This window comes from Etheostoma spectabile, chromosome 3 (genome assembly GCF_008692095.1).
Source record: "Etheostoma spectabile isolate EspeVRDwgs_2016 chromosome 3, UIUC_Espe_1.0, whole genome shotgun sequence".
NCBI lineage: Eukaryota > Metazoa > Chordata > Actinopteri > Perciformes > Percidae > Etheostoma > Etheostoma spectabile.
The window spans coordinates 7,372,082-7,385,145 of NC_045735.1; the positions used below are offsets into that span (position 1 = coordinate 7,372,082).

Consider the following 13,064-nt stretch of genomic DNA (forward strand, 5'->3'; position numbering starts at 1 on the left):
TAGTGTCCAATTAGGCCACCTCCCCTATAAAGCTGTTCTTTTTCCAAGAGCCACCTCTTTTAAGCCATCAGACCTGAATAACTCCCAGGTGTGGACTCCAACTGGTAAGCTCAAAAGAAAAATCGGTTATAAAAAAGTATGACCATCAAAAAGTAACTAATAGTGCGCTTACTAAAAGTTACTTTCGTATAAATCAAATAAAGTATGATGCATGTGAAATGAAACAAGTGTCCTGTAAATTATTTGTAACTGAATAAATGGTTGCAACAAATGAAGATGTATAAAACAAACATATCAACTTAATATCAACCTAAGGAAAAATATAAGTGCATGAGGTTACCGCTCTTAAGCTGGTTGTGTGGCCATGGCTGTGGCCATCACACAAGGAATGAGCTCCTCTGTAGCTGAACCTGACCTCCTGACCTCTCTGGGCACACAGAGCAAGGCAAGTCTATTTATGTTGTACATTTTAGCAACCAGGCAACTCAAAGTGTTTACAAAACATCAAAAAGAGCAAGTTAAATATCTTCTACACACATTTGGAGCAGTTTTGTGTAAACTTAGAGAACCGGGAGGAGTCCACATGTCAAGTTAGCCAAAGCTTTTGCTCTGATCGTGGGAAATACAACACATGAACAGTTATCTCGGTGTTACCTGTGAGTGAATCTGCCAAAAACACATGTTGCAAATATTCCAAGAAGCCAACTTAATACCAAATAACAGGAATCAACATCAGTGTTTTTGTGTTAGAACACATTATTAGAGTTTGTGACAAGTGTAATGCACTCGTCACACACATTCCACTTAAATGTCTCATCTCAACATCACCACAAACTCAGACTCCCTGTCTGACTAACTGTAACTGTGTAAAATGACCTTTTTTCCTAAGAATTAGACAGTTGCTAAAATAGAACGTTGTGTATTGGAAATGTGCTTGATTTCATACAGTATTAGGTGATACATAACTTATGCCTGAAAACCACTGGTTGTACTCGGATCAAAAGAAAAAATAATCAATGAACAAAAATGGCATTGACTATGCATAACTCATGATTACCTTAGGTTAAAATTAATCATGCATAAATGTGAAAACAGGATTTTAAAATGCTTTAAAACTAGTGGAAGAAGTACTCAGATCTTAACTTAAGTAAAAGTAACAATATCACTGAGTATAAATACTCTGTTACAGGTAAAAGTCTTGAATTTGAATTTTTACTTCCTAAAGGTACAATAGTATCAGCCTCAAAATATACTTAAAATACCAAAAGTAAAGGTACTCATCAAGAATGGCCAATTTCAGAATAATGTTTGTTATATTACTGGATTCCAATTATCCATGCATTAATGTGTACATCACTCCAATGTTCCAGCTGGTGAAGGTGGAGCTAATTTTAATAATTTGATACATTTGCTGGGAAGCATGTGAATTTCTAAAAACTAAAGTTATCAAATTAATGTAGTAGAGTAAAAAAAATAAAGTAGCAGGACATGGAAATACGCAAGTAAAATACAGTTGGATGATATGAAATAACATACCCACTTTATATACAGTATGTTAATTCACATCTTTACAAATCCCCCTGGGAATCATACCTTAGCAGTGCTAATATTGGCATTATGCCATTTTCACACACTCTCTATTGGTCATCCACACCCACACCTTATGTGCTGCCCAAATTCTGGTTCATCGCAAACAACTATCAAGTGTTAATATAAGTTCAGATAAAAGCAAAGGCCAAACAAGGTGAAAGGTGAGGAGAGCTCATATATAAAAGGCCAGTTTCTGCGCAGGGCAGACTGTGGTGGCAGACAGGTGCACCTGCAGGTGAGTGGAAACAACAAAAATAGAAACACAGATACCACAAACTGATTGACTACGCTCTTCCAGTAAAAATACACACACTTCATATTTGAACAAAACATGTATTCACATGTTTATCTTGTGTTCTATGCAACTCTCTTTCTTTTTGTCCAGGATGCAAACCTTGGCGCATTTGTGCGCACTACTCTTGCTTCTCATCTCTGTCCATGCAGATGTTGTTGAACGGTTTGAGGTTTGTTTCCTCATAACTTTAAGGAGCATCAAATCTGTGTGTGTTGTGTAATTGACTCACTTTGGACTTTGTGTTATTTTTTTTTCCGTCCCAGGATGTTCCAGAATGTATGAAGTACTTCTATAAAGAGAAGGTGCCCGAGTGGGGGACTTCCACACCCGGCGCTGCCCATCTCTGTCAACGCTTCACCAACAAGTAGGGAAAGTGCGGGAAGTGGAATTTAGACCTATATACTGCCATAAACTGTTTACACAGCACTATAATGTTAACATTTTAGAACTGCATTATATTGCAGTTTATTGTAAATAAAGTGTAATAATAAGTGTAATAATTGATCATATCTTTCTTAAAAGTAAAAATCTGACTTTTGCAATCATCTTACTATTTTTCAGCATTAAATGTTATTTACAGCTTAACATTTCATTGCTTCTCTAAATCACTATATATAATATAAAATTAATCTTTGCACCACCAGGTACCACTTTGCCACACTCTATGACACCAACCATCGTATTGCTGTCTACTCTGCCTATCATTTCCAACCCAGCGATGGAGGTGGCAGAGAGAAAAGGTGGTTTGTAGAGCCTCAGGTTAGTGTACTGGTGTGTACTGTATATGGAAATCTACAGTATTGATGTGGTCATAATCACCAGAAAGTTTCATAACTATCAAGTTATGAGAGGACAGTGTAATGTACTGACTGTGCTGTTTCTGTTTTTTTTGGTAGAATTTGGATTGTAAAGAATAAACCCTGTGCATAATGCATTGATACATTTTATAACTCAATTTACAGCCCATGGTGCCACGTGACCTGCAAAAAATGTTCTTATTCACAATGAAAATAAATTGACACACATTTAAATAAGGTGCCAAATTGCATTACATGAAAATAGATTTTGATTACATACTTATAAAATAATGTAGGCCTAGTGGCAGTCCTTCTGCTATGTAAATTTAGTTTATAAGTCAGTTATTTGAAAATAAAGGACTTCAAAGAATTATGAGTTGTGGGCCTTTTTAATGTTGATTCATTTTATTTGGTTGTTTTATTTTGGTATACTTATTAATTCGCCCCAAGCTTTTGCTAAAGTGGACCCCAGTCAAAGCCAGTTGAGTACTTCTGCTATATGAAGCCCAGTGACAACTGCTGCATGTTTAAATCTGAGAGTTGTTGCCTTACAGCTGGTAAGAATGTCTTGGCAAGCAGAGATGAAGGATGGGTACTGGCTGGAGAAAGACCACCCTGGGGTCTACCAAGGAGAGAAACAGGCTCTGAATGAGGACTACACACACTCTGGCTTTGACCGTGGTCACCTCAACCCCAACGGACACCATGCAGGTAACGGAGGTTGAACATTGTTGATTTTTTGGCATTGAGGTCAGTAGGTGGCAGTAGCCACCAGATGAAGGTGTCAGTTGAGTCACAAAAGGGGGGATGTGTTAGAGACCTCTGATACAAGCAGTGGTGGAAGAAGTATTCTGATATTTTACTTGAGTAAAAGTTAAAATTCTAAAATCTAAAAATACCCTTTCACAAAAAAAGTCCAGCATTCAAATTTTACTTCAGTAAATGTAAAAAAGTATTAGCGTCAAAGTACCAAAAGTACAAGGACATATTATGAAGAATGGCTAGTTCCAGAACAATGTTTATTATATAAGTGGATTATGGTTATTAATGCTTAATTTGTAAGCAAATTATTTCTTTGTTGCAGCTTGTTAAAGTGGGGCTAGTTTAAATCACATGATATACTGCTGTGCAGAGTAAGCTATAATAATCATAATACATCATAATACATCACAATAATACTTCATAATAGTATTATTGATGTATATATTGTATTGATAATTTAAGTCTGTAAATTGTAACTTGGAGTCAAAGTATGAAGTAGCCTAAAATTGAAATACTCAAGTACAAGTGCCTCAATAAGGAACTGAAGTACAGTACTTGAGTACATGTACTTCATTACATTTCACCACTGGACACAAGACGGAAGGATTATTGCTTTAGACCAATGCTTTAGTGATCGTTGATGAAAGAAGGGATTCTTTCTGTCCAGTGACATTCCCACCAATTCACATACTTGTCATTTAGGATCAAATAAAATAGACAGATGTAGAATAACAGCCTTCTGTATCTAAACAAAATCCTTACAACTAAACTTTGCATCAATCTGTATCAACGCTGAGTCATTAAAGGTAGATTTACTTTATGGTTTTTTGTCTCTATGGTTTCATCAGTTGGGTGTCTGTAGCGTCTGGTGTCATAGCAACCATTGGGCAGCTACACTATGGGAGGATACAGCCAGATACATATTTGAAATCTTATCTCAGTTGTAAATCATAAAGATCAGTTCATATTAAATAGGACCTTTGCAGATACATACAGTAACTACTAATTTCCAAGTCTGTGTCATATAATATTCATACGTTTAACATAGAAAAAAGGGAATTGCTCATAGAAATGTTCCATGTTTTATTTACTTGTGATCTTGAAATTAATTAAATTATTCCTTAATCTGCAGCAACTAAATATTTAAAAATTTCAAATCTAAGACAAAAAATGATCATGAGGAAACAACCCTTTTAAAGTAGTATTTTTGTGAGATTTTCAAATCGGGTAGAATAAGAACGATCCAGCTACCACAAACTGCAACTTGATTTCTAGCAAAACATCCTGTAATTCTCCATTCCTCTTACAGTCCCCAGCCGCAATGCCACTTTCACCCTGACAAATGTGGTTCCTCAGAACCCCAAGCTGAACCAGAACGCCTGGAGGATCCACGAGTCTCAGCTCGCTGACCTTTTCCGGGACAAGTGCTCTAAGGCCTATGTGCTGGTTGGTGCCATTCCTTCTGCAGACAGCTGGATTGAGAAAAACAATGTGAAACGTGTCAACATCCCAGACTACTTGTGGAATGCCTACTGCTGTGTGGACAACAATGGCAGACCCATTCAGAGTGGTGCTGCCACAGCGAGAAACACTGAGGACAACTGGGTGGAGAAGCTCTCTCTGGATGAACTGGGAGAATTCCTCCAGCAGTTCTCCAAAGAGACAGTAGGGGAGCTGTTTTACAACAACTGCAGGGCATAAAGGATGACAAAGGGACAATGAATCAAGTGTTGATGCCAATCCCCCTTTAATGTATAACCACAAACTACTTTTATTAATGATTCAAGTGTGGTAATACAGTAAAAACTAATTGAGTTTCATTACATTTTTTTACATTCATTTAGCTCAACACTTATCCATAGCGACATACAATAAGTGCATTCAGCCGTGAATATCTCACCCAAAAATTGTGAAAAACACACAAGTACATAAAATACAACAAATAAGCAAAGCTTCCCCAAATGTTTCATTTTAAAAACACTATTGCTCACATGGTGTAGTGTGTAATAAAATTCAACAATTTTCATGAATCCCTTATTATTATTATTATTCAACCAAAACAATGAAAATAAAGTGACAGGGACGGTTGTGTCTTTTTCATTGACAGTAAAGACAATTATTAACATATAAAACTGGAAAAAAATAAACGTTTCTGCCTTATGCAAACACAGCCTGAATCAACTGTCATGTACTGTACTATATTGTATTAATGAATTAATTCAATTATTTTTCTTGTTTTGTCAAAAAGATAAACCACCCCTTGAGGGTTACAGTATAAACACAATCCAAGAAGCAATTACAGGAATTAATGTAGAAGTAATAATGTAAGCTTTAACAATCTGAGAGCACATGCTTACTTTCCCACAAAATAAACATCCAAATGACTTTAAAAGCATCAGAGTAGATATGACCCTCAAAGAAGACCTGACATTTACCTTTCAATTGGAACTAGTAATTAGTATAGACTGGCACCCATCTCTCTGCACTTTTAATCAGCTGCAGTCTAAAATTCATTTATATGTGTGCATTGGGTGGTCACTCCAGGGAGGCAGGTTGGAGAGTTTCTCCTCAGTGGCTCCATTTATGGGCCAGCCCCAGGCCTTAAAGAATCCAGCTAGGTTCATCCCAACGGCCTGGGAGAAAGTCTCAGCATACAGGTTCATCTTTCCGTTGTTGTCACTGGGATAGTCGGTAATCTTGTGGTAGGCAGCAAACACCTTTTTAAAGGCATCCCAGCCAAACTTTCTTTGGAGCTACATAGAAGTAAACAGAGGTTGAGGGAAATGTAAATAGACAGTAGGTTGATGGATGAATGAAAGTTTATGAGAGAGTTAAGACGTGACCTGCAATAAACTAGTAAAGTCTTAAGAGGCTACATTAGACAAATGTCAATGGGCCTGTCCAGATTGTAATGTTGCTCAGTCCGTACGTCGATAACCAGAATATTTTATCAACAGTTATTGGATGGTTAGCAATGGAATTTGGTCAAGACACACAATGAATTATGACTAAAATCATGACTTTAACAAGCTGCACCATATCAAAAATTCTACTTCCCCAATGCAAAACACCTCTACTTCCCCCAGAATAAAGGAAGAAAAATTATTCCAAAGATGGGAATTGAAGATCTCCCGTAAAACAAGCAACAGGTTGGATGTAACAGAGATTTCAATCACATCAGAGTTTACTAGTTATGGTTCAAATTTAGATGTTGGCAGGAAAAGTATTTACATAGACTGTATATAACTCCCATATTGTATGACATTATTGAGCTCAACTGTACATTATGTTACCATAACGTTAACATGAAACATGTTAGCATACTCTACAAACTACAGGCATAAAACTAACAACAGCCTTCCAACTCTACAGGTGAGCCTAGGTTGACCAAGTGCAGCTGAAGCTGACCAAGTAGAGATGGAGCCACAGAGCTGAAGCAGCCAAAAATCAAACCCTGACAAAGGTCATCTTAGCTTGGTGAAGGCCGGGTAATGCTGAAGAATGTTGTGCCATACTGAGGACAAACTGCTTGACATTGTTGTTTAATTCACTTGAAATTTCTTGCCTGTGTACAGTTCCAATTTTAGATAGTGTTGACGCCAGTGTGACCCAAACCTATTTCCTCTGCAGGATGTGAAATTCAGTAATTCTCTTTCACCTGCAGGTATGTCTCCAGGGCCACCCATACTGTCCAGTTGCTGAGTTTCCTGCCCCCTTCAACATACTCCTCTACACATCTCTTCCGCTCTGTTGAGGTCATGGATGGATGAGCCTGCATTGAAGATGTTACACTCATTATATTATAATGTTAACCAAGGGGAAATAACATGACTAAAACAGGACTGTTGTTAATTTTTTACATTACATACACTTACAGACCTGTCTTTTCTGAGCCTAGGTCATTTATCTAAAGTAAACCTTTAAAAAATGTACTTCACCTTTTCCCTTTTGAGCCCCAGCACCTCTTCATGAACATACACTGACCACAGGTTACATGTACAGTCTGTGGTGTGTGGTGGGAACTCCCAGCAGGCTCTTTGTTGGTTGTGTCCCAGTTCATGAATTTCTCCCCACAGGCCTTTGGTTCTGGCATCACCTGGTCTCACCAGCTCATTTGCTGATTCTGTGTGGATCATGACTGGATAGCCTGAATGCATCCAACCTGGATGGTAAGAAATTAGTAACACAAATAGTGTTACAGCAATGTATCTTTACAGTTCTAAAGCTATTCCAATGAGCTTTACGAGCGATATCTCCCAACACATCCTCTGGAGTGTCACTCATACATTTAGAGAGGAGTTTCCATTTATGAGTCACTGAGCTTCCCATTGTACATGTTAAACATCACTGAATTAAAAACATTTCCAATTAGAAGTTGATATTTTAAAATGTATATACTTAATATGCCTTTTTTTCATGTGTTTTCTTTTATATGGTAACAAATAATCGTAATGCTTGTCAAAATCACAAAACTCAAGACAACACACAATGTTACTAATTATACAGGCCTATAGAGCTCTTTCAAAAACTGCAAAACTAAAATCTTGTCAATAATCCTGGCTTCATGCTGTTCAAAATTACAATTAATAACAACAAAATGTACCATGCCTAATAACAGTTATATGCCAATAGTAAGTCATAATACTTAAGCAATAAACTTGTTCACCCACTGTAGATCTTAGAATTGTACAGCAACCACGTGGGATCTGGGACTGAAAGACCCAGATCAAACCTTTTTTTTGTTCTTCAATTTAACCATTTATATACAGGTTTAAGGGTTTAAATAACAGATGCACCATTCTCCTTTTACAGCACATGCAGTAGAGAAATCATTAGATTGAATATGGGAGAATGGGAAAGCAAAACACCTACCAGCGGAAATCTGCACATCTGCTACAAAGCGTTCTTTGCGGGCAAATTTATGTGGCATGACAGCCAAATCTGCAACACCCTTCATGATGTCATTCCAAAGCGCTGCCACCTTATCAATGTGCTTCAGGTCTCGAACCACATCTGATGGTACAGTAAGGATAACGTTGTCAAACTCCAACTCTGCCCAGGGTGAGGGAGCTGTGCGCAGCATCGACCAATCAGCAGCTGTTGTCACACCTAAAATGGACAAAGGTTGGGTGTTGGGGTGAAATCAAAACAGAGCTTTGAATTATTGCTATTATTCATTAAAAGTCCCATTGTAGGCAGAGTCTACAGCATGAAGTCCTAATGCAAAAAAACAAGCATGTTTCAAAGAAAACAGTCAACAACACAACACAACATGCCCTAAATGCGTTTCCTGAATACAAAGTGCTCTGAATCTATTGAAAGGAAACATACAACCCAGACCAGAAACCTGGTTCCTAGGCAGTTTCAGAACTGATGGATGATGTGCATTGGATTCTCAATACAGTCTTTTGTGGAGCAGACAGTGACACACACTCACCAGACTTGTAATAAGGAGCAAGCACTGCCATCTGCACTATGACCTCTGCCCCCTCCACCTTTGTGTTAGGTGGAGCCACCAGGTAGATGAGTCCCCCCCACAGGTTCCACACCTGTATTTTCTTTGTGGTCACAGGGAATTGCTCACAAACACTTGGTGCTCTCTTCAACTCGTCAGCCTTCAGTATGTCTGTTTGACAACCTATCTGGATCTGAGGAAGAAAGGGGATGTGTCATTGCCTTGAAAACCTGTATGAAAGTCTACTGCACTGTAGTAAGATTGATCAGTAGATGCATATAAGTCAATCGACACAATACGGGCCAGAAGAGCATAAATAAATGGCTTCATGAAAGGACAGTATACAGCATTTTTAAAACGTGCTCATATTATGCTCATTTTCAGGTTCATAATTGTATTTAGAGGTTGGACCAGAATAAGTTTATGTGGTTTAATTTTCAAAAAACTAAATATTTTTGTTGTACTGCACATTGCTGCAGCTCCTCTTTTCATCCTGTGTGTTTAGCTCTACGTTTTAGCTACCAAGTGAGGCATCCCACTTCTGTTTCATCTTTGTTGGCACATATGCAGTACCTAGGTATGCACTGCTAGCTTGTTACATTGAATACTGGTGTAGATGTTGTTTTCTGCCTCGCATTAACAGTAGGAGAGGTACATTGCATCATGGCTGCGCGTGGAATAGATCAAGTCTGAAGGAGAATTTTTAAAATTAAAAAAACGTAGCGAGGATAGACAGAATGCCATTAATTGCAAATAATTTCTAATGTTGTCGCAAATTTGCATCTGGTTGGAAAACCATTTGAGAACGGAAACGTTTTGCAAACTTTTAGAAAGTTTGAATGACCGGAAGTCAAGCATCCCTTGAACATGGCTGGTGTAGGGAGATTAAATGCTGCCTCGATTGTGGCGAAAAGAGTAACTCCAATTCCCTTCTAGCGCAGGTTATTGCACGGTTGCACTTTCTGACGTCCCGGCGCCCCCTTTGGCCTCCATGTTAGCTATTGCAAAGTCCTAATAAAACGTAGTCAGATAAGGCAAGTTTCCACAACATTTTTGTCATTGTCCGCTACTTTTTTAACTAGCTAAGCTAATTGGTTTCCTTCATGATTAACATTCATATCTGAAAATTTAAGTACATGTGTGTAATTTTTTATCTCAATAAATCGCTCAGTAAAAGTGCTCAAATTAATTATTGAGCTTGATAATTCTAATATTTGATCTCAATAAATGATTTATTGAGCTCAATAATTCGCATTTTTGAGCTCAGTAATTCAAAAACGGGAATTATTGGGATAACAAATGAAGCACAAATGCTATTTGACCTGATATTGTTATCTAAATAATTGAATTACTGAGCTCATTAATTTGAATTGTTGTGATCAAAAATGTTTTGGTTTTATGTTAAAACAGCTCGACGTAGGTTTTACATGTTATAATGTCTTTGTGATAACAAAATATGATTTTGGGCTACGGACAGAGTGGATTTGATGGTTTATTGCCATTTCTTAAAACCAATCACAATGGGCGGCGCTAAGCTTTGCACAGACACGCAGTAAAATAGTTGTGCAAGAGAAAACTCAGATTGGACAGATAGTCTAGGTAGCTATCTCAATTTACCCTGCAGAGATCTAAGCAGCATCAACCTTAGTCTTCATAAATCCACCAGAGTTTGGAATTCCAACACAAAGAAAGCGGAAGAAGACAGACATACATGCATCCAATGGAACTTCCTGCGACACCAGAGCAATCCAGTAAGTGGAATGTCAAGGATATAGACTAGATTTGACTAGATTTGATAATCTGAATTAGCAGAATATTGACAAAAACATAATGAGCTCAGTAATTATTTGATTTTGTGTACTGTACCGTCCAACTCTTGTTGACGATGTTTGCTGGTACGAATATCTCAGTCTTCATGCCAGGAGGAAGGTACAGACCTGTACTGATCCACTCAATCTGTCCTGACACACATATGAAGAAAAAAAGAAGCATTAGTTGCACGTAGGGCACAAGAGACATTTTACATTATTCAAATTAATGCAATGTAGTACCACACATGCTACTGTGACATATTAAATTGTATACAGACAAATTACAACTCTGCAAGTTCATCTCATTATCAGTTTACACATTTGTTTACAACAATGTGGTCTTACCTGCTGTATGAGTATTAATCATGATACTTTGGTGGTTTTTAACAGTCAAAGGGATAATATCCTTGATGAGGTTGGGCAGGAGGGCATCAGGATCTGGGGAAGTGTTGTATACCGCTGTCCATAAACTGAGGAGTAGGCGGCCTTTTGGACTTTTAACAGGGTTCTTCTCACTCACCTTAACATAAAGGAAATAATCTTAGTAACACAATCTTGGTTGGATTGTTTTCCAGTGGTGACACAGTGATGGTGACAATATAAATGAATGGGGCTGCCTTAGTGATAACTAAATGTGTGTGTGGTACATTACCAAATTGAAAAAAAATCTTTTGGAATGTAAAAAGTACAGTATGTTTGTATTGTAAAAAAACCCTTGCAAGTATTGCTCCTTAGGTCGTCACCACAAAAATCTATTGTGTGTTAAATAACAATAACCTAAAATGGCCTGTTAACATAAGAAACTAATGTTGTAACAGTTTTGCTAAAGCTTGCCTTCCCAGTTTTTTGTATATATATATAATTTACTTCTCAGCACAAAATTAATTTAGTAATAGTAATAGTTTTTGTTTAAAGTAATTTAAACAAAAAATTCCCATGTTCAAAAAGGAGTAGAAATAAGTTCATAAACAAACTTATTAGGTCCTACCCCCTTTCTCTATTTGTATCCTTTACTAAATACAGAATCGTATGCTTCACTTATTTACACATCATAGACACAGATGCATACATGCATACCTACACACATTTACACTGTTTTTTTTTCTGTTTTTTCTCTCTACTTCTTTCTTTACCATCTATCTATAGCAGATTAAGTAATGCTATATCCATGCTAGACTTAGTACATAGATGCCATGGAGCCATTCAGTCATTATGCAATACTATCACTTTGAAATCCTTTTTGCATGACTTTAATATTCATTTAAAATAATCTCTTGAAATTGCTCATTGTTGTAACTCCTTTGGTTGTAATGCAGTGATATTTAGCATTTGTTCTTAAAAGTTTCTTTTTAAATACAAATGTTCCTCTGATGTTGTGATGTTTGCTCTCTCTTATTTGAAACAGCCCTTGGATACTCTTCGATAGCTGATGAGTATTTATTTTGAAGATCATTTGTGTAGTTTTAAAGTCAACAATATCTCTGAATTTTAGTGCTTTTAGTTTAATAAACAGTGGATTAGTTGGTGCTCTATAAGTGGTTTTATTTACAATTCTTAAGGCTCTCTTTTGAAGAATGAATATAGGTTAATTGTTCATTTTGTAAGTGTTTCCCCATACCTCCCAACAGTAAGTAATGTATGGCAGTATGAAGGAACAATAAAACTTGTACAATGAGTGTTGATTCAACAAATAATTGGTTTTACACAGTATAGCAATTGATTTGGATATTTTGGCGTTAATATAATGTATATGTGGCTTCCAACATATTTTTTCATCAATTATCACTCCCAGAAATGTAAGTTCTTTTACTCTTTCAAATTCATTGTCATTTATCATAAGTTTTTTGTGTCAAGTTATGGCACGATTACCAAAAATTATAAATTTAAGGTTACTTAAGTTCAGTGTTAGTTTATTAGCTTCAAACCAGCTCTTCATCTTTTTTAATTCATTTTCTCGTTGCATCCAAGAGTTCCAAATTTCCCCCAGAACAGATTAAATTAGTATAATCAGCAAATAAAATGGGTTTTAGTGTTTTTGACATCTCCCATACATTATTTTAAATAATAATTATTATTATTGTTAAACAACAATGGTCCCACCACTGACCCCTGGGGGACCCCACAGGTGATTTTCTTTACCTTTGATTCATGGTTTTGCAATTCAACATATTTTTGTCTATTATGTAAGTAGCTATTTAACTATGAAAGTGCAGTCCCCCTAATTCCATATTTATTTAATTTTGTGATTAATAAATTGTGGTCTACTGTATCAAATGCCTTCTTAGGATCCAAGAACATCCCCACTGCATATTGTTTTTGTTCTATTGCTGTTGATATTTCTTCTACAAATTGAA

The 13,064-nt window shown here is 36.7% G+C and overlaps 2 protein-coding genes across 4 annotated transcripts in view; one reads left to right on the forward strand and one right to left on the reverse strand.

The window, feature by feature from the left end:
• Positions 1-1,581: 1,581 nt before the first annotated feature.
• Positions 1,582-5,395, forward strand: si:dkey-243k1.3 (endonuclease domain-containing 1 protein). Of its 3 annotated transcripts, XM_032511009.1 has the most exons (6): positions 1,582-1,825; positions 1,976-2,054; positions 2,149-2,249; positions 2,530-2,656; positions 3,237-3,393; positions 4,754-5,395. In XM_032511009.1, exons 2-6 carry the CDS (start codon positions 1,977-1,979, stop codon positions 5,143-5,145), a joined length of 855 nt encoding a protein of 284 aa, XP_032366900.1. In that variant the 5' UTR covers positions 1,582-1,825; position 1,976; the 3' UTR covers positions 5,146-5,395. The 3 variants fall into 3 exon arrangements, with proteins under 3 accessions (XP_032366900.1, XP_032366888.1, XP_032366895.1); XM_032510997.1 differs by lacking the exon at positions 1,582-1,825 and having other exon boundaries at positions 1,958-2,054; XM_032511004.1 differs by lacking the exon at positions 1,582-1,825 and having other exon boundaries at positions 1,958-2,054; positions 2,530-2,644; positions 4,754-5,145.
• Positions 5,334-13,064, reverse strand: part of LOC116685949 (TRPM8 channel-associated factor homolog) — a gene marked incomplete at its 5' end in the record, with an annotated part of 14,383 nt that continues 6,652 nt past the window's right edge. The window contains 7 exon segments of the mRNA XM_032510885.1: positions 5,334-6,197; positions 7,103-7,216; positions 7,383-7,606; positions 8,317-8,553; positions 8,882-9,092; positions 10,766-10,860; positions 11,056-11,230. Of these exon segments, the coding sequence (XP_032366776.1) occupies positions 5,955-6,197; positions 7,103-7,216; positions 7,383-7,606; positions 8,317-8,553; positions 8,882-9,092; positions 10,766-10,860; positions 11,056-11,230 (1,299 nt within the window). The 3' untranslated portion in view covers positions 5,334-5,954.

What these genes read in the sequence shown, in the direction of transcription:
- si:dkey-243k1.3 (XM_032511009.1), top strand. Translation starts at nt 1,977, where the DNA reads ATGCAAACCTTGGCGCATTTGTGCGCACTACTCTTGCTTCTCATCTCT. An exon ending in ATGTTGTTGAACGGTTTGAG is followed by an intron (nt 2,055 to 2,148) that starts GTTTGTTTCCTC and finishes TTTCCGTCCCAG; the next exon opens with GATGTTCCAGAATGTATGAA. An exon ending in AGCCTCAGGTTAGTGTACTG is followed by an intron (nt 2,657 to 3,236) that starts GTGTGTACTGTA and finishes GTTGCCTTACAG; the next exon opens with CTGGTAAGAATGTCTTGGCA.